Genomic DNA, 18,630 nt, shown 5'->3' with positions numbered 1-18,630 from the left:
GAAATTTCCATTACCAGTTTTTTTCAGGTCTTTTTATTGTGGCTTTGTTGATTACTGATGATTTTATTTGCTTGATTTTTGTGTTAGAATCTGTTTTGCTATGTCCTCATTATTAAGATTGTCATTTATTTAGTTTATCCCTGCTCAGCAGTCATTTATTTAGTTTATCCCTGCTCAGAACCACATAATTCCTGTGGTTGTCCCATTAATCTCATGTTATTTCTGGAGTTAAATATTTTTGTATTATTTGTGTGGTTTCCTGTTTGCAATCATTGATGTCTTGGTTGTCATATTTTATAAGCTCGAAATAATTGTGTACTCTACCTTGATAACAACAGTCAAATGTGATGGGTAGCACTACAATGTTCAGTTTATCAAAAAAAAAACTATCTTTATAAATTTCTACTCTTCTCCACTTCCACAAGAATTTGATACAATACCATGTCTTCACAGTATGGCACTGGAATTATTCATGGAAACTAAAGCTGTAGGAATATGGCAAAGAACAATTTAAAATGAGACTCTCATGTGAAAGCTCTTGAAACAAAGTTTTAAAATGTTTGTTGTGCTCTATTTGCACTACATCAAAGTGCAAGCAGGTCAACAGTGATTGAGGCTTATTATACGTACTTCCATTCATTACTTAAATGTGGACTAATCATCTGGGGAAACTCAGACCCCACTCCCAGTAAAACAAAATTTAACAATGTAGAAAAAAGCAGTCAGGGCCATCTGCAACTTACAGTAAGGGGAAACATAAGGATTGCAGTTAATCAGCTGAAAAGCATTTGCATATATCAGTGTACCCTTTTTGCAACTGGACGTATTTTAAATAGAAGTAGCAACCTACAACGAAATAGGCCTCTCCATAATCATACCACAAGAAGTGTTGGTAAAACTACATGTCTCATTCTAGAACAGATTTATATCAGAAAAGTGTTTCTCAGATAACAGTTAAATTATTCAGCAGTCTACCTCGAGATTTAAAACAGCAGTGACATAAATATACCTTTCAACGTAACCATAAGTCATTTCTGATGGAACTGCTTTTACCCAGTAAAAGAATTCTTGAATTATAGAACAAAACTTTTGTGAATTGAATCTTAACTGTGAATAATTTTGGACATTTAAATCGTTTTTAGGTATATAGACTGAAGCAGCGAGTGAAAATTTGTACCAAGGCTGGGAACCAATCCCGGGTCTCATGCTTACTGGGCAGGTGTGTTAGCCACTAAGTCACCATGGCACAGTGGTTCACACAACTGCACGGACTACTCTGTCACACCTCCCTTCTCAATCCAGATTCTCACTGCCATCCCCAGTCTACTTTAAATTCCTCCTTACACACTCACCACTTCAGTCTACATACACAAAATCATATCTATATGAGACCAGTTAACTCTCCAAAATTGCATCATTTCACTCATTCACTTAAATTGTGCTTTTTGTTACTTGTAATTTATGATTGTAAACAGGTACTTGTCATTATTCCGTCTCTTCCCCCCCCCCCCCCCCCTTCCCCCCGTCTTATGAAAACAAAATACCACAATGACCTGAATGTGGAGAGTGACCTTAGATGTCCTTTGTAACTAGTTTGAAACCAAACATTTGGGTGCTGTTTAAAGGAAAACTGTTTCAGTCATCTCATTGATGTTTGGAATTCTTATCATGACTTTCATTCACATAAAAAAAAGTTAGATGTGAGAAGTGTCATTTAGGTGAAAACAGTATCATTGGTTATTCAAGAAAGACACACAGAAATTTCTGTTTTGGCTGCAGTTTTGTATTACACTACATTTGATAACCTTCCTTTAATTGCAGATTATCATCAATTAAAGTCTTTCCAAAGAAGCAAAAAACATTAACAAATGAAATAAATATAGGGAGCCATCAGATATTCTGGGATTGCAAAAGGAGACACTATGTAGAAAAGATTGGGAACCACTGATCTATAATTTGCAGTAAAACTGAATGTACCTTACCTGCAACTGATTTAATGTGCTTATCAGTACCAGTGCTTTATTCCTGTTCTATGGAGATTGGGAAGTGTCACATCTGGGAAAAGCTTTGACGTCTACATGTGCTAGTATGTCAAAAAAGTATCTTCATTACTTTTCATACAGCAAAATGATACTTTTTTTAGTGATATGACAGTTAGGGAAATGTAGTTGTGTATTTTTCATTGAACTGCACTGGTCATTTGATGGCTTCTTCATCCCATTCTTAAATTTTGAGTTATCTGGGTATCAGTTTGGTTAAAGACCATATGTAGCTATCACAATTTTGTGGGAATTTAGGTAAAGACAATTAGGGTATTGGTTGTACAATAACAGCTGTGTTACTTTTGTGGAGCATAGAGGCTATCATATTTTTCGATTAACATTCTGGGCCCTGGTGTCATTGGAAGCAATGCAGAAGCTCAGTTGAGACAAAGATGTAATAGGGAACCAGCTGTGGTGTATTTAAAGAAAGTATGGTCACATTTGACTGATTTAGCAAAACCATGGGTTGCCTAAATCTGGATGACTGCTTTCAAAAGGGAGTTGAACACACAACTACTGCATCATCATATTCTTTGTCATGTGAGATAACACTGTATGTGATCCATCATGAAGTTGGCTGGCTGATTCCAAGTGTTTACTTAATTAGTCCAAGAACTGTCTTTGTCTTGTGGCACTGGTGGCAGCTGGCACTTTGTGCCAATGGGTTTTCTCTTCTGTTGGTATTCGTTCAGTATTTTAGTTGCAGTTCAGCTGATTTAACTAGAAGGTAAGGTAGTCCACATTGTTCAAGATGCCCTGTATTTCTTTCATGAAGGAAACTCATTGTGCTTTCCACATTAACATGTTGTTTAATAAGATTGAAAGAAGTCAGTACTGGATCAGAAGTTGACATTGAAGTTACAGTAACTTGCCATTAGTGAAACTGGAATTACTTCCATAGGATACACTTTCTTAGTTTTACAGGGAACATTGTCAGTGGACACATGACTTTTTCCTATGACAAGGTGAGTTGTTAGAATGAAGCAGTTGTAGTGTGTTGCTCTCTGTACACCATGTTTTAATCTTTGGCTATAGCATGCAGTTGTGTTGTCACTAGTCACAGCAAAAGAGCAGTAAATCTTCTGTACACACAATGAATGGGTGTAAGCAATAGTTTTGCACAATCTTTAGAAGTAAAGAAATTAAACCACAAGGTAACCATCTGTAGCATTTAGCATGTTTTGAAAGAAGGATGAAGCTCAGTCCGCACTGCTTGTCTTCAGGAATCTGTGCAAAATGTGAAGGATTCCGTTTAAGTGTCAGAAATCGATGGTTCTTTTGCAGCCCATAAATTTCATCTCATTGCTTTTTTTCTTTAAAAAAAAAAAAAAAAAATTAGCAGTTCTGTTATTCATTTAAGTTTATAATGTTTGTTGTAATGTAAACTGGTTCAAGTTCATCAGTGTCTCCCTAAATAGCCAAGGAGATTTTATTATTTTATTTTAGTTGTCCATACATAATAATTAACAATAATAGTTCTCATTTCTTTTTTCCAGTTACTGAATTTTCGAAGAAGACTGGGGACTACACAAGTCTTTCTGCTACAGACATAAGAGTTATAGCACTGACATATCAATTAGAAAAAGAGGTAGTGGGATCTGACCACCTGAAGCAGCAACCACAATTCAGTTGTGTTATCAATACTGCGAAAAAAGCACCAGATGATTGTACAAAACTCCCAGGATTTTACGTGCCCAAAAGGATGGTGAGTTGAGTGGCCTAAAGTATATCAGTGATATTTAAATAACTAGTTATTGGACTCAACTTTAGCACATTAAAAATCATATTTGTACAATTATCACACAAATGGGAATACTGAACCTGGAAGGGTTTCATATCAGGTCCATTTAAATGGTAGAGAACCATGATCGAATAGTTCTTGACTGTTTGATGAAGGTGTAAACTAAAATGTGTGATGTGAGGCAGCCCAAGTGGTTTACTTAGTATTTTTGGCAAGAAAATTTATACTGAAGTATTAATACTCTACATCGTGTAATTGAGAAATGTGCCCCTATATGATACTGTGGCATTTCGTTTGGTATGCTTCTACAATGTGACAATTGTGATTTCTCGATTTGAGAGACACAGTCAGCTCTTGCTCATCACCAATATATACTTGCATTTCATACTCTGGTTCCTGAGGCATAACATGAGAATTTCTAAGAAAAAAAACTGAGAAGTTTCTAGGATGCTATGGCAACTCCTAGTACGTTGCTAATATAGTAGTGACTACAATCTGCTAAGTAAGAGTGTGGTCGGCATTACACACAGGTGGTAAAAGATATTGCCTTAGTTCTTTCACAGCCCACTAGAGGAACCTTTGTCCTTCATGCAGTTTGATAAAGCATTAGTTTACTTTGAATTCTCGGCTGAGATTTTCATGTGTTTACTGACAATTTAAATGCACAGAAAATGTTACATATTTATCATTGACAAAAATGAAGACTGGATACTGCAGGAGGGCAATGATCCGAAGCACTACAGCAGGCTGTGCAGTGACTGGAAAAAGGAGAAAGTTGTTCAGGTAGTGGATTGGCCCTCACAGTCACCTGATGCTAATCCTACTGAAAATGTATAGTTTTACATCAGAAAAACATTGCAAAGAAAAAAGAACTTCACTTTGAAACAGCTGCTAATACGAATTCGAGACATTTGGAGGTCTCTTCCGTGTGAATATGTGGGAAACTTGGTTTCAAGCATGCGTCAGAGATGCCAAGTGATTATCGATGCTGCAGCTGACTGGAAATATTATTAATTGTATTTGCATTCTTCCTTGGTTCATATATGATGTGTATATATGTTTTAGTTTGTTGTCAGATAAATTTTCCTATTGATTAACCCAACCACTTGCTTAACATACTGGAATTAGGACATCCAGACTTTGTAATTTAAAGTGACATGCAGTACTCTGTACTTGAATTAATATGATTTACTTTTAGCTTTGTTTTCCAGAAATGGTGAGGGGTACATACACTGAGCTTCCCAGAAACTGACTTTATTTTATACACAAAATTAGTTAGTAACAAAGTATACATAATAATTGTGTACAGTGATGTTTTGTTTTGGGGGGGGGGGCGGGGGGGGGGGGGGCGACTTTCAAGCTGCAGTTTCTTTTTCCCATAATGAATTTTTAATCATGGTAATTGACACATATTTACTTTGTGTTCAATGCACAGGCACATTATTTCTTTGCATCATACTTCTGCAGCAAGCTTTTTGCCCCATTAAGGGGTTACTATACAAAGTCCGTTCAAAAAATTCCAGAACATTTGTAATTTTGCACCAGAGGTGGATTGGAGCAAAATGTGATTGGCATCACTGTCCATGCCTGTGTTTAATGTGTAACTGCCAAAAGTTTTGTTGTATCTTTATTAGTTATTGTTCAGTGCCACATTGAGTAGAATGTTGTGTCGCACAGTTTATGAATTTTGAGATGGCAAAGCTAGAGGAGCAACACATTAGCATTAAATTTTGCACGAAATTCAAGAAAACTTTTACAGAGACGCGTGAAATGATGCAGGAACCCTACAGTGAAGAGTTCTTAAGCCATTTCTGTGTTATGAATGGTTCACATGCTTTAAAAAAGGGCAGACAGAAGTCAAACGTGACCCTCATTCAGGATGCCCTTCAGCATCTCCCAGTGGTGCTCATGTCAGGAACATCAATGAAATTGTGCAGGCCAATCAAACACTAACTGTCTAAGAGATTGCAGAAGAATGTAACATTTCAGTTGCATCATGTCATGAAATCCTGACACAGCATCTTGGAATGCATTGTGTTGCTGCCAAGTTTGTCCCATGGCTCGTGAGTCAAAACCAGAAACACCTTTTCCTCACAATCTGTGAGGAGCTTTTGGATCACACAAATGAGAACGAGAGAACGAGATGTTCCTTAAGAGAATTATAACTGGTGGTAAGTGGTGGTCTATGGTTATGATGTCAAGACCAAGGTTTGGTCTTAACAGTGAGTTGGAAAAGGTTCTCAAAGGCCAAAAAAAGCTTGTCTGCTTGTGTCCGTATATGTGTGGATGGATATGTGTGTGCGAGTGTATACCCGTCCTTTTTTCCCCCTAAGGTAAGTCTTTCCGCTCCCGGGATTGGAATGACTCTTTACCCTCTCCCTTCAAACCCACTTCCTTTCGTCTTTCCCTCTCCTTCCCTCTTTCCTGATGAGGCAACAGTTTGTTGCGAAAGCTTGAATTTTGTGTGTATGTATGTGTCTGTTTGTGTTTCTATCGACCTGCCAGCGCTTTCGTATGGTAAGTCACATCATATTTGTTTTTAAATATATTTTTCCCGCATGGAATGTTTCCCTCTATTATGATGAAAATGAAAAGATTTATATATGGTGTGAAAAGTGCCAATTCACTCTAAATAATGAAAAGTATGTCATCCACATGAGTACTCCAAGACATCTGTGAAACTTGGGTTTCATGATAAATTACATGAATCTAAGAGCCATCAATTCAACTAAATACCTCAGAATTACAGTTACAAACAACTTATCATAATAAAATACGAGAAATCAGAGCTTGCATGGAAAAATGTGTGTACATTTTTTCAAACTGTTTGAGAGTGGAACGGTAGAGAAAAAAGTCTGACGGTGCTTGGTACTTAAATGTGAATTGCAGAGTAGTCGTGTAGATTTAGAAGCCCCTTTTTTTTTTTGGAAGTGCACTGCAAAGCCTAAAACTCGCATATCCATAACCCAGTTTTACACTTGGCAGTATCTGAAAGATATTTTTGACCGCAGTTAAACCAGCTGAGACAGAAGTTTGAGGCTAATAAGAATAATAGTAATGATAATAATAGTAGTAGTAAAATAAAATTAATGAAGGAAAAATGTACAATTATGTCTTTTTAAAATTTCATAATGATATTTTCTTTGCCTACACTATTTTTTCATGCACTCTTATTTTATTTTCAGGGCCATAACTCACCTAATGAATCTGATGATTCCACTGATTCTTATATTGATGAGAGGAATGATGGTGGTAATGAACAAATCACAAATATTTCTGCGGCTCTACAAGAAGAAGAAAGTAATTTAAGTAAAACTAAGAAACCTTGTGAAAATACTGTTTTGACGGACTGCTCTAGGGAGCAGCTTCAAAGCAATGAGGAGAGACACACAGAGGGCAGTAAAATGTCTTCATCTGTTACAACAGAAAACAGTTGCACAGAGACCACTGATGAAACAAATAACTACAGTAAAAATTCCTGTGGAGATTCAGTGGAAGATCAAGAACATTTCCATAGCTGGCGTGATTCCCATGCTGATGGCAGTGAAGATAGCCCTGGAGAGGAAGGGTATGATACTGATGATGATGATGATGATGAGTATGATGATGAGGCAGACTGGATTACTCCAGAGAATATTGAGGAAATAAAAAGATCTACTGGTGGCGGTGACCTAGAAAGCAAGCCTGTCTCTGTTGCTTGTATTACATCTGATTTTGCTATGCAGGTAATGTAAAATGGTGTGTGTCCTAATGTTCTTTGTGCTTTACAAATTGTTAGTAATGCTGTACACATATCATTGTGTGTGTGTGTGTGCGTGTGTGCGTGTGTGTGTGTGTGTGTGTGTGTGTGTTTGTTGTGGCTTGTGGGCGCTCAACGTCGAGGTCATCGGCGCCCTGACACACATTAGAAGGAACGAATGGGGACAGACTTAATAAAAGTGAAGCACACATGTAAAGAAAGCAGGAAAAGAAGGAAAATGCTACATAAGAAAGTAAAACATAAGGAAAGGGAAAACATCGCAACGAGAATGCCACAGGAAATTGTCATTGGCTGGCCACTTACATAAAATATGGGCGATCGTGTCACACAGTGAGCAAATTAAGATCCTCTCCCTAAAATCTTTGTAAAAACATTTGACATGGCACAGGAGTTTAAAACTTTAACCACATTCATCCGAGTGTTGCCTAAGAGAGATAGCAGGTCCGCTGGCAAGTCAGCCACGGCCCGCTGGTCAGAAAATAAAACGGAATCCAATAAAATGTGGCGCACAGTGACCTGGATGCCACAAGCACCACAAATTGGAGGGTCCTCTCGCCGGAGCAGGGCTGTGGCCTATCTGAAGCTGAGTGAAGAGAACTTCGTCCCGTCGACGGGGCTGAAAGGAAGTACACCACACACGTGTTGTGGGCTTGACCAAATGGAGCTTATTGTTAGTCACTTCCAGACACTCATCCTCCCACCGACGCATGACTCTTGAGCTCAACAGCGAGGTAAGTGCGTGCAGGGGTATAACACACTGAGATACTTGTGGATCGAGACACGCCTCCTTGGCTGCGAGATCTGCCCTTTCATTCCCAGCAATGCAGACATGCCCTGGAACCCAGCAGAAAGCCACCACCTTCCCCAATCGCTGTAGTTGGAGGAGGGCATCCTGGATGGTCTGGACTATTTTATCTGCTGGATACAAACGTTGCAATGAGTGAAGGGCACTTAGTGAATCGGAACAGACAAGGAATTTAGGACAGGAAGAACGTCTCATCTGCTCCAGTGCCCGCAAGATCGCAGACAATTCTGCATCAAAGAAGTAAAAGTCTGAGGCAGTCGGATCTTGAGGACACAATCCGGAAAAACAACAGAGCAACCAACGGAATCCCCTTGTTTCGACCCATCTGTAAAAACGGCTATGTAGTCATGGTGCTCAGATAAAATGGCAGAAAATGCTGCATTAAAAACGGTGGCAGGAGTGCAATCTTTCTTGTACTGCAATAAATCTAAAATCACTCCAGGCCTCTTCAGTAACCAGGGTGGCAGGCAGTTAAAACCCAGGATTTGGGGCTGTACAGACTCCACACCGAGGGACTCCAGCACATGTTGCACACGGATCCCAAACGGCAACGTAGCCCGGGGGTGGTGGGTTCTTGCTATAAACTGCAGTGAAGTACAAAATTTAACTATGACCCAGAAAAAATTCCAAATTACTTTCAATAACCAATAAAATAATTGTATTCACTAAAATTTACAATTATATTAAAATATTGAAGAGGGAGATAATTTATGGCAGAATTGTATTGCCCTGTTTAACCCTCAGTTATTCACATAATTTTCCTCATTTTCTTAGCACTTGCCTAGCTTACATGCAGGACATTAGCATACAATAAGGACAGGAAAAGTGTGTTCTTAGTATACATCACAGAGAGAATGTGTATTAATCAGGAAATAGATTTAAGTCACAAATCTCTAAAAGTTTGGCATGTGAAGAAATCCACCAGACAAGTCGGTGGTTCTTAAGTCTCAAATCCACACATCTGGACCCATGCAGTTTTGGACCCAGATGTAAAATACACAATTTGTAGATCTTATTCTGATGCTCCAGAAACAACTGTGTCTATATGAACAACTTTACCAAAGAGGTGTATCGTTGTGTCATCATTGAGTTTGAGGAAATACACTTTTGAATACAACTGCAAGGAAATTATTTGGAAGATGAAATACATTTGAAAAAATCGTCTGAATCACTTTCTTTAAATTCACTGATCTTCATATTTTTTGTGCTTGTTTTGTTCACTGCCAGTATTACTAGCTTGTGTTTCATGATCCTTTATTGGGCACAGCTTCTGGAAAGCTGTTTTTCACATTGTGTTCGACAAGTCCTTGTACTTCTAGTTCAAAACCATGTACTGGAGTACTTATGTATAAAAAATTATCTAATCCACAGATCTGTGTGTGCACTGTTATACCTCACACGAAGATGCATATATTTCCATGTTCCTCCAGACATCCTGGGGAGAATCTCTGGAGTTGCATGTAAAAGAGCTTCCTCAACACTTCTGAGCAATTCATCATTAGGTCTGGTACTGATGTTGAGCCACTAACACACTGAAGTAGTTTTTGTCAATTTCCTGAGGGTAGCACAATAGACTTCAGAGTTGATCGCTGAACCATGAGAGAGGGCATCAAACTGAATAACTGCTTCATAGTCGCAGAAGACCATCGCCATGATTTTATCAAGTGAGGGAGCGGCTTTAAATTTTCTGTTCGAATGAGCGTGTCCGCATGTTCCAACATTGCAGGAGGGATACTGTGTGCGGCCAGCTGGCACGCCGGAGATCGGACGGGTTTCCGCGACCCTGTCACGATGATGAGAGGCGCCTCTCCAACGATTCACCATGCGTTTGTTCACTGCCAGATCTCCGTAGAGATTCTGGAAGCGCCTGTAAATGTCTGTGATGCTCTGCCGAGAGTAATTCAGTGACAGTGCTCTACTTCGAACGCACCTCCACTACAGACGCCGTTGAGACGACTATGTACAGTGTCGCCACCTATAGGAACCTGATGAAACTACAGCGGCTCAAGCGGAAATATTGCACGATGTGTCTCAACAAATTCTGCCCTTTTCTTTCTTTTTTTTTTTTTTTTTTTTTTTTTTTTTTTTTTTTTTTTTTTTTTTTTTTTTTTTTTTCAACCGAAACTGGTCTATTAAAAGAATGCTTTGCAGTGTTTACTGAAGGCCCCTCTTATATAACCCTTCAAACACTATATTTTACTTCTGCTCCCATAGTAATTTCAAAGAGTTCATTCCAGTCAACATTGTTTACAGCTTTCTCCCACCCTACAAATACTATAAGGTACATTTGGATTTTTTTACTTATCTTCTACGATAAGTCCTTGTGTCAGTATCGCTCCCACTGTCTGTCTCATCTTTGCAGAACCCAAACTGATCTTCTCCTCCCGTCGGTTTCTACCAGACTTCCGATTCTCCTGTAAATAATTCATGTCAGCATTTTGTGAATAAGATACAGTAAACTTATGGTTTAGCAGTTTTCATACCTGCTAGCACCTAGCTGATTTGGAACTGAGAGAAGTAGGAACACGAGACATTCTTAAAATCTATAGAAAAACCACATAGCATCGTCACTGGATACTATAGAAACAGGAATTTTCAGATTACATTTTCTCATTGATTCATAATATTGAGAAAGCTATATATACTTCTTGATTTTTGTAGGCCTTAAAATGATTTGCGCTATCGAAGCTGACAGTAATTTGTAAAATGTTCTTAGATTGGGTCTTCATGGCTGGTCCTTGTAGAGATTCACAATGGTTCTTTATTCCTTTCAGAAAAGTATACCATGAACAAAAATTTCACAGGAATTACGTTCCGCAACTCCCGCGGGACGACACATACACTAAATATCTGGACTCTGGCTAGTGCCCAAGAATCGGGCAGAAAATAAACAATCTTCATGGATAGCACCATAAACGAAGCTTCACTTCGGATGGTCTCTACTTCGCTGGCATGCCGACAAGAGCTATTGCAGTGCAGCTGGATCATGAGGTGGTCAGCTTTCGCCAGTGTGGTTCTTTTTTATTTCCTTTATTGAGTTTCGATTCCAACCGGAGGGGACGGGCTGGCAGCAGCTTAGTACGCCGTTGTACAAGTTGTATGGTGTGAGCAGGTCCAGGATTTGTGGTCTTCATTTCACAGGACTAGAAATGTGGCTGAATCACACCCAGTCCATTGGCTTCAAAATTGTTCGTCAAGAAAATCACACACCTGATTGGCAGGTTGTACTGGAGCTCCATCCTGCTGTAACTATACCACAACTCCCTTGTCTTCAAATTGAGGTATTAACCACATTTGTAAAATGTCCAAATATAAGTCGCCATTTAAAAAAGTTTGATTTGAACAGGCACCCTGGTAACACTGTGGCCCCATATTATGATGTGATGCTGGTTCCTTTCCAACTCCTGCGAATTTTCTTTAGACTAGAAAAACACATTTCACCTGAATGAAATAGACATGTGCACATTTGTCAGAAAATAACACACATGGGCAAGGCACAGGATTTGGAAATTGTGACAACAAAGTATGGCAGGCTGGAACAAGCTGCTCCTGCCTGTTACCAGATAATTCATTCACAAACCTCAATCTAAATCCTTTCAATTTCAATTCTTTCTTGCCCGCAGTACTTGAAGTTCAGCTGAGGTTTTGTGAGTGGGTTTCAAAGGAAACAATGAAGTTGATTGAGCTATGGTGGCACATTTCTTCCCATGTTTTCATACATATTCTGTGTGACCTGTATTTGACACAGCCTGAGTCAAAAGTACATTTCTCACAGTGAGGCAGGGTTCACACACACACACACACACACACACACACACACACACACACACACACACACACCACTAATCACTCCTCGGCAGTGTAAATGTGTCCACTCACGTCAGCGGTGACTACACAACTGAAACAATGCAGTACTGGCAACAGTGCTTCTCATCATCTTTGAAGCAAGAATGCCTATAAAACAAGTATTTATTTCTCCAAATGTTAAAGGTGTGAAGGGTACAGGAACTTCTCGGTCACCATATTGCAGTGCTCATTAAGCCCAGGGGCCTAATGAGACTTAACACTTTCCACCATAATATGGTACTAGCCTGTTTGCATTCAGGTGTGATAGTTTGATTACCATTCTTTTTACACGCAGCCATGGTAATTAAAACACATCTACAAATATTCAATTTGCCCTATCATTTTCCGTTATTGGTGCTAAAAATTCTTCGTATGTATTGATGTTTTTAGCTCTTGGTGGAGTGTGTTAAACATGTATTCCTTCATGTCTGTATTTTGCCATCAGTACAAAATTTGGTATGAATACTACATTCTGTTACTAGGCTCATCCTTTGCTTTTAGCACACTCTTTTGAGACACATTCCATTGCAGACAGTGCTGCATATCATGTGATTGAGTCAGGAACTACACATCAGTGATATCCATCTATGAGTGCCTACCCATTTCTCTTATCTCTTGAAGGCTTCTTAGAGCACAGCAATAACATGTTTTGCAGAGCACTTTTTCAAGGTCTTGTTTTACTGTTCAAGGACTGGCACAATTTTCACATTCAGGAGATGAAGCTTAGCCAGTAATTTGTCAGATATCCTGATTTACATAATTCATATTAACTGATGTTGCTATCAAAACTACTGCATGCATACCATGTAGTCACAGTCTTAATTTTTTGCTACCAGTGTCTTTCTTAGAGAGCCTGAATCAGAGGTTCCTGATGTTTGCTGATTTGGCTAACGTATTCTAGTAACTCGGTATTCAGTACCCAGAATTATGCACCTGATTTGACATTCTTCTCCTGTGATTATTACCTATTATTGGCAGTATTATGAAAAGGATAGATTGCTACTCACCATACAGAGGAGATGCTGACTCACAGACAGACACAACAAAAAGGCCTGAGCGGCCAGAGACAGTGATCCTATGTGTGCGAGTTGTGCTTGGGGGAATGTGTTTTGGCTGAAAGCTTGATTGTATACCAGTCTTTTCATTGTGGCTGTCTGTGACTGATCATCTCCTCTATAAGATGAGCAGCAATCTACCTGTTTCATAATATTGTTGTTATTCCATTCGGGATTTTCCATTTTTTGGTTTTATAATATTGGGTCATTTTTTGTTGTCTTAACTCCTTGTTTTTTGCACTTTTTCTCTTGTACTGCCAGGCTGCCTCTCTTATTGGATTACTATAGAGTTTTGACTGTAGTCGCTTGAACACTAAAGTTAAACTGAAGCTGTTACATTTGCATCGTACCCTAAATCTTTTAATTTATTTGGAAGGACTGATCTTAATCCATTCATTTAACAAAGTCCTAACATCACTGCTCTAAAATGCAACTTGCTCCTTTCCTTTTCTTTACTACGGTAAAAATTTCTCTGTCAGTTGCACATTTTCCATAATTGGGTAGCCATCACAGCCACAATAAAAATAACCAGCACCACTGGTGATGCAGGTGGTAGCACAGCAGTCTTCATTAACATATCTGTTTTATTTCTGAATAGTGCATGTTTCACATAAGTGATTAATGAACATTATTGAGCTAAAGATATATTCATGAGATTATTGATGCTACTTTCTATTTCTAGCAACATAAGTTGCCTAGATAAATTGATTAAAGAAAATTATTCTGAAACATGAGGTAGAATTGCTGCCCTAATTTTATAGTTTTCTCGTGTAAATTTTCCTTTTGAAAATTATTCAGAACATGATAGCAAATACATGGTTAAAACTGCTTTAGAGATTAAATGTGATGCTGAAATCACAGTTTTTACAGAGATATAAAATATTTCTTTATACCTTTTTGGTAAATTATCTGCTGTTGCTAATTTAATGACCACTGTGCTGACCACTATTAGTAGCTGCAGCTAGTAATATATTCTTAAAAATACTTGCCTTTAACTGCTGCTGCCTTAGCCCTCCTTTTTGATACACACTAACTCTGTTGGTTTAAGTATGCCAACTTATCTATTAGTTTCCTCAGGAAAACTATTAACAATACTTCAGAAATATTCTCTGAATGCCTCAAAGTACAGAATAAATTTTAGAAGGTATGTATTGTCTAGCAAAATTATTAAAGACTTAATATGCATCTAAATTATCTCTTTTTTTTATAAGGGAAATGTTTACCATCTTGTTTTCCAAAGCTCAAATCATAAATGAAATGAGCCTGGTTATGCAATAACCGAAGTTAAAGTGATAGGAGTCATCATTGCATCTGTTCTACTATGGCACGCTCTCTCTCTCTCTCTCTCTCTCTCTCTCTCTCTCTCTCTCTCTCTCTCTCTCTCTCTCTCCCTCTCTCCCCCGCCCCCCACCCGTCTCCCCCTCCCTGCCCCCCCCCCCCCCCCACACACAGAGAGAGAGAGAGAGAGAGAGAGCACATACTTTGTTTTTTCATTTTTCCATACTGTAGTTGCAGTAAACTGCATACCTCTATAATGTTTTCTCAAAAATGTAAGCACATACACTATTTTATTTATATGATGTAATAAACTATAAATCAAAACCACAAACGTTGGCTGGATATAAAATTTACACATATTGAAGTTGCTATTTCTTTCATAGATACATTTGAATGGCAAATTTCCAATGAAGTGATAAGCTGTTGTTTCGTATCCAAAGTGTAATTACTCAATTATTTTCTTTCTGTCTCTCTTACAGAATGTTTTGAAACAAATTGGCCTGAATGTGTTATCTATTGATGGTCGTCTGATTCGACAAACTAGGACATTTGTTCTCCGCTGCTATGCATGCTTTAAAAGAACCAGCATTATGACAAAAGTATTCTGCCCTCATTGTGGAAACAGGACATTGAAGAAAGTGGCTGTAACTCTCAAAGAAGATGGCTCTCAGGAAATACATATCAACACAAGACGACCCCTCTCAGGAAAAGGGAAACGGGTAATAAGCAGTTTCAATTTCCTCAAAAGATATCCTTAAAAAGATGTCCTTTAAAAGTACATATTTAAGAGACTGTTCTTATTAGTTTTGTAGAGGTCTTCCTCTTATTTTTAATATTTTTGTTGAATTTAAATATTGATTGCATTTTATTTTACCTTGTACTTCAAAAATATCTTCAAATTTTTCATCAATACCTTTTGTTTTTTCTCTTTCAATGAAACATTTTCTCCTCCTTCATAAATTTTATATTCCAATAAGTATCAGATCCAAATGTGGCTTCTTTTTTGAGAGATTATTTTCATCTGAACACTCCATGCTGTTTATTAAACAGGCTTTATCATGAGAGGAAAATAAATTTGCATGACAACTGAGGGCTAAGAGGAATGCAGTACTGAGATTTGCACACTGTGATTTGCAATTCTGGACAAAATTGTTGCTACTGGTTCATGTTTACTGCATCCCTCTGTTGGGATCTCAAACAATCTGTTGCTACATACACACACTGTACTGTGGTTGATGCAGTGTGCTTCATACCAATAGCAGTGACTTGCTATCCTATACCATTCCCACATGTAGCAAAAAAATGGTGTTTGCCTCGGCTCTTCCCCAAATCTCTCTTATTCTCTTGATCTCTACACAGTGCACTTAATGAAAGCAACAGAAGAATTGCGCACTCTTCCTCGAATACTGATTCTTCTGTGTATTTACCCAGTAGGTTTTAGTGAGAACAACGTCTCCTTTCTTCCAGAGATTCCCATTTACTTTTGGTGAGCAGCACTGTTACCCTTTTGTATGAAAAACGACAATATGAACTAGGATAGAATACCACAGACCACATAAGAGATGCGTTGAGCAGCAGACAGGTTCATTTAAAAGTAGATTAAACTGTCAGTGTCCTCCTTCATAATTAGAAAAATGCACAGGCATTCACATACTGACAACTCAAGACACACAGCCACTGTCTTCTCCAGTGCTGAGATGACCTTATCATTCAGAAATGACAGTGCTATATGTGTACGAGTTATGTGTTTATGAAATTATGTGCTTTCCTAAGTCTAAAGGAAAATGTTGTCCAGTAGCTTACTCTATTTTTAAAAGTGTTTTGTCATTCTGTCCCAGGTTTTACATTGTTTACTTTCTTAAGAAACATTTAACATGTGCCGTTGAAATTATCAGGGTTGTCAGAAACAGTCTAGGAAGCTGGTAAGGGTGTTGCAGGGTGGGTTGTGTTGAGAAATAATTTTTCAGAAAAATGATTAAATATTTTGAGCTGTTTCGGAGTTTATTTTTATTTTTTTTTTTTTTTATTCTCATGTCAGAAACATACAGGTACATGTGCATACATTTTACACAGTTATGATTAAATTACTTTTGACCAACATTTGACCACTTGCAGTGCATTTTCTGTTGCTTGTTGAAGATCATCTTCTGTACAGGAGACTGGGCACAATTGACACCAAAGCATGTGCCGAACTGTCTGTCCTTCTCCACAGTCGCACTGAATTTGGATCAGTGTATCCCCATCTTACCAAGTTAACTTTTGATCTTCCAACTCTGCATCTCAGTCTATTCAGGGACTTCCAAGTTGTCCATCCCCCATCATGGCCTGGAGGTAAAGCCTCAACAACTCTTTTCCAACCAGGGGAAGGTAGGTCATAGCCCTCCATAGTTGTAACCTACCTTTTTCAGCAGTAATTCTAAGTTCCTTTGATGTTTTAAGGAAACTCTTCCTTGACTTCGGTCATTGCAGATGCGGTTCGTGCCCATACAGAGGATGGGTAATTTCCTGTTCCACTGCCTTTCTCTCCTTGTCCGAAGCTATCTCTCTTCGGACAGGTAGTGGTGCTATTCCTGTGAGGTGGTAAAGTCATTCGACTGGAGCGAATTTCAAGCAACTTCTTATACTTCTGTAGGTTTGATTGAGAGCTGCATCCACCTGTTTGGCATGAGTTGAATTATACAAAACAGAACAGGCATACTCTGCTACAGAACACCATAGTGCCATTGCAGATGTTCGGATTGTTTCAGGTTGACTACCCCACTGTGATCCATCCAGTTTCTGTAAGAGATTGTTCCTGGTGGTAACTTCCAACTTGGATTTCATGCAGTGCTTTTTGGAAGTGAGAGATCTGTCAAGTGTCACTCCCAGGTATTTTGGAGTCTCGTAGTGTTCCAGTTTGACCCCCGACCATACTATTTTCAACTTGTGAATGGCTTCTATGTTTCTCAAATGAAAAGCACACACTTTGGTCTTTGAAGGGTTTGGTTTAAGGTGGTATGTATTGTAGTATCTGGATAGATCTTCAAGGGCATTCGTGAGGTTGTTCTCCACTGATTCAAAATCTGTGCTGTGGATGACTAGAGCAAGGTCGTCAGCATATAAGAAGCTCCTGGTCGTTTGTGTATATATTAAACAGAATTGGAGCCAAAACACTTCCTTGCAGGAGGCCATTCTTCCCTCGACTACACTGTACTTGAAAGTCGATGAAGAACCTGCGATTCTGCAGGAGGGTGGCGATGAGTCTGGTTAGACCTAAATCTTTGGTCAGATTGTAGACCTTGACTAGTAGTAGCTGGTGATAGACCATATCATACACTGCTGATAAGTCGACAAATGGCTCTCCTATCACCTTTCGAGCTTCAAAGCCATCTTCTATAAACTGTGTGAGATTTAGCAATTGTCGAGTACAGCTTTTACCTGCTCGAAATCCAGATAGCTGAGGTATAAATGAGGGTTCAATTGCAGGTGATAGGTAATTTAAAATCAGCCTTTCCAGCAATTTTTAACAAGTAGTGCAACTGGTCTAAAAATTTTCGGATCATTTCCTTCTTTGCCAGGTTTCAGCGAAGCATGCATGGACGATACGAGTATTTTAGTTATGTGCTTTTTTGTCATTTGTGTGCATTTTATCAACTGTGTGTATTTTATTGACTGTACGTAGAGTGTCCCTTTTATACTTTGACTTCATGTAATGTAACATGGCAATTTTATAGCAATTTCCAGAAGGTATATGAAATATTTCGTATTTTATATATCCGTCTCTCTCCAACCCCTCTTATTATCTTTATTTTCCCCTTAATCAGATGATGGCAGCATAAGACTGCCAAAATCATTCATCGTGGAGCAGCAAAAGTGTCTACACTGTGATCGTGGCTTACGAAGTATGTCTATTTTCAACCATACCAATCGCCCCACAGCACAATATGTGCGCCTTACAAAAGGCCTTATTGGCTGACATCTATGCTAATTAACTAAAAAATTTGAATTCTTTTCTTAACAATTATTTCTCAGCCCAACCTACCCTGGTTTTCGGACTGTTTCTGACTACCACGCATATTGCGGACAGTATGGATTGTCAAAATTGCCAGCTGTACAAATTGTAG

General features: G+C 38.6%; 1 protein-coding gene across 1 annotated transcript in view; it reads left to right on the top strand.

Moving 5' to 3' along the window:
* Nucleotides 1–18,630, top strand: part of LOC126412650 (RNA-binding protein NOB1) — a 62,092-nt gene that overhangs the window by 2,122 nt on the left and 41,340 nt on the right. The window contains exons 3-5 of the mRNA XM_050082346.1: nucleotides 3,539–3,747; nucleotides 6,969–7,508; nucleotides 15,007–15,246. Coding sequence (XP_049938303.1) covers nucleotides 3,539–3,747; nucleotides 6,969–7,508; nucleotides 15,007–15,246 — 989 coding nt within the window. The remainder of the gene's footprint in view (nucleotides 1–3,538; nucleotides 3,748–6,968; nucleotides 7,509–15,006; nucleotides 15,247–18,630) is intronic.

This window comes from Schistocerca serialis, chromosome 7, assembly GCF_023864345.2.
Source record: "Schistocerca serialis cubense isolate TAMUIC-IGC-003099 chromosome 7, iqSchSeri2.2, whole genome shotgun sequence".
NCBI classification, from domain to species: Eukaryota; Metazoa; Arthropoda; class Insecta; order Orthoptera; family Acrididae; genus Schistocerca; species Schistocerca serialis.
The sequence above is the reverse complement of the archived record's forward strand: the minus strand, read 5'-3'. Positions and strand labels throughout refer to the sequence as shown.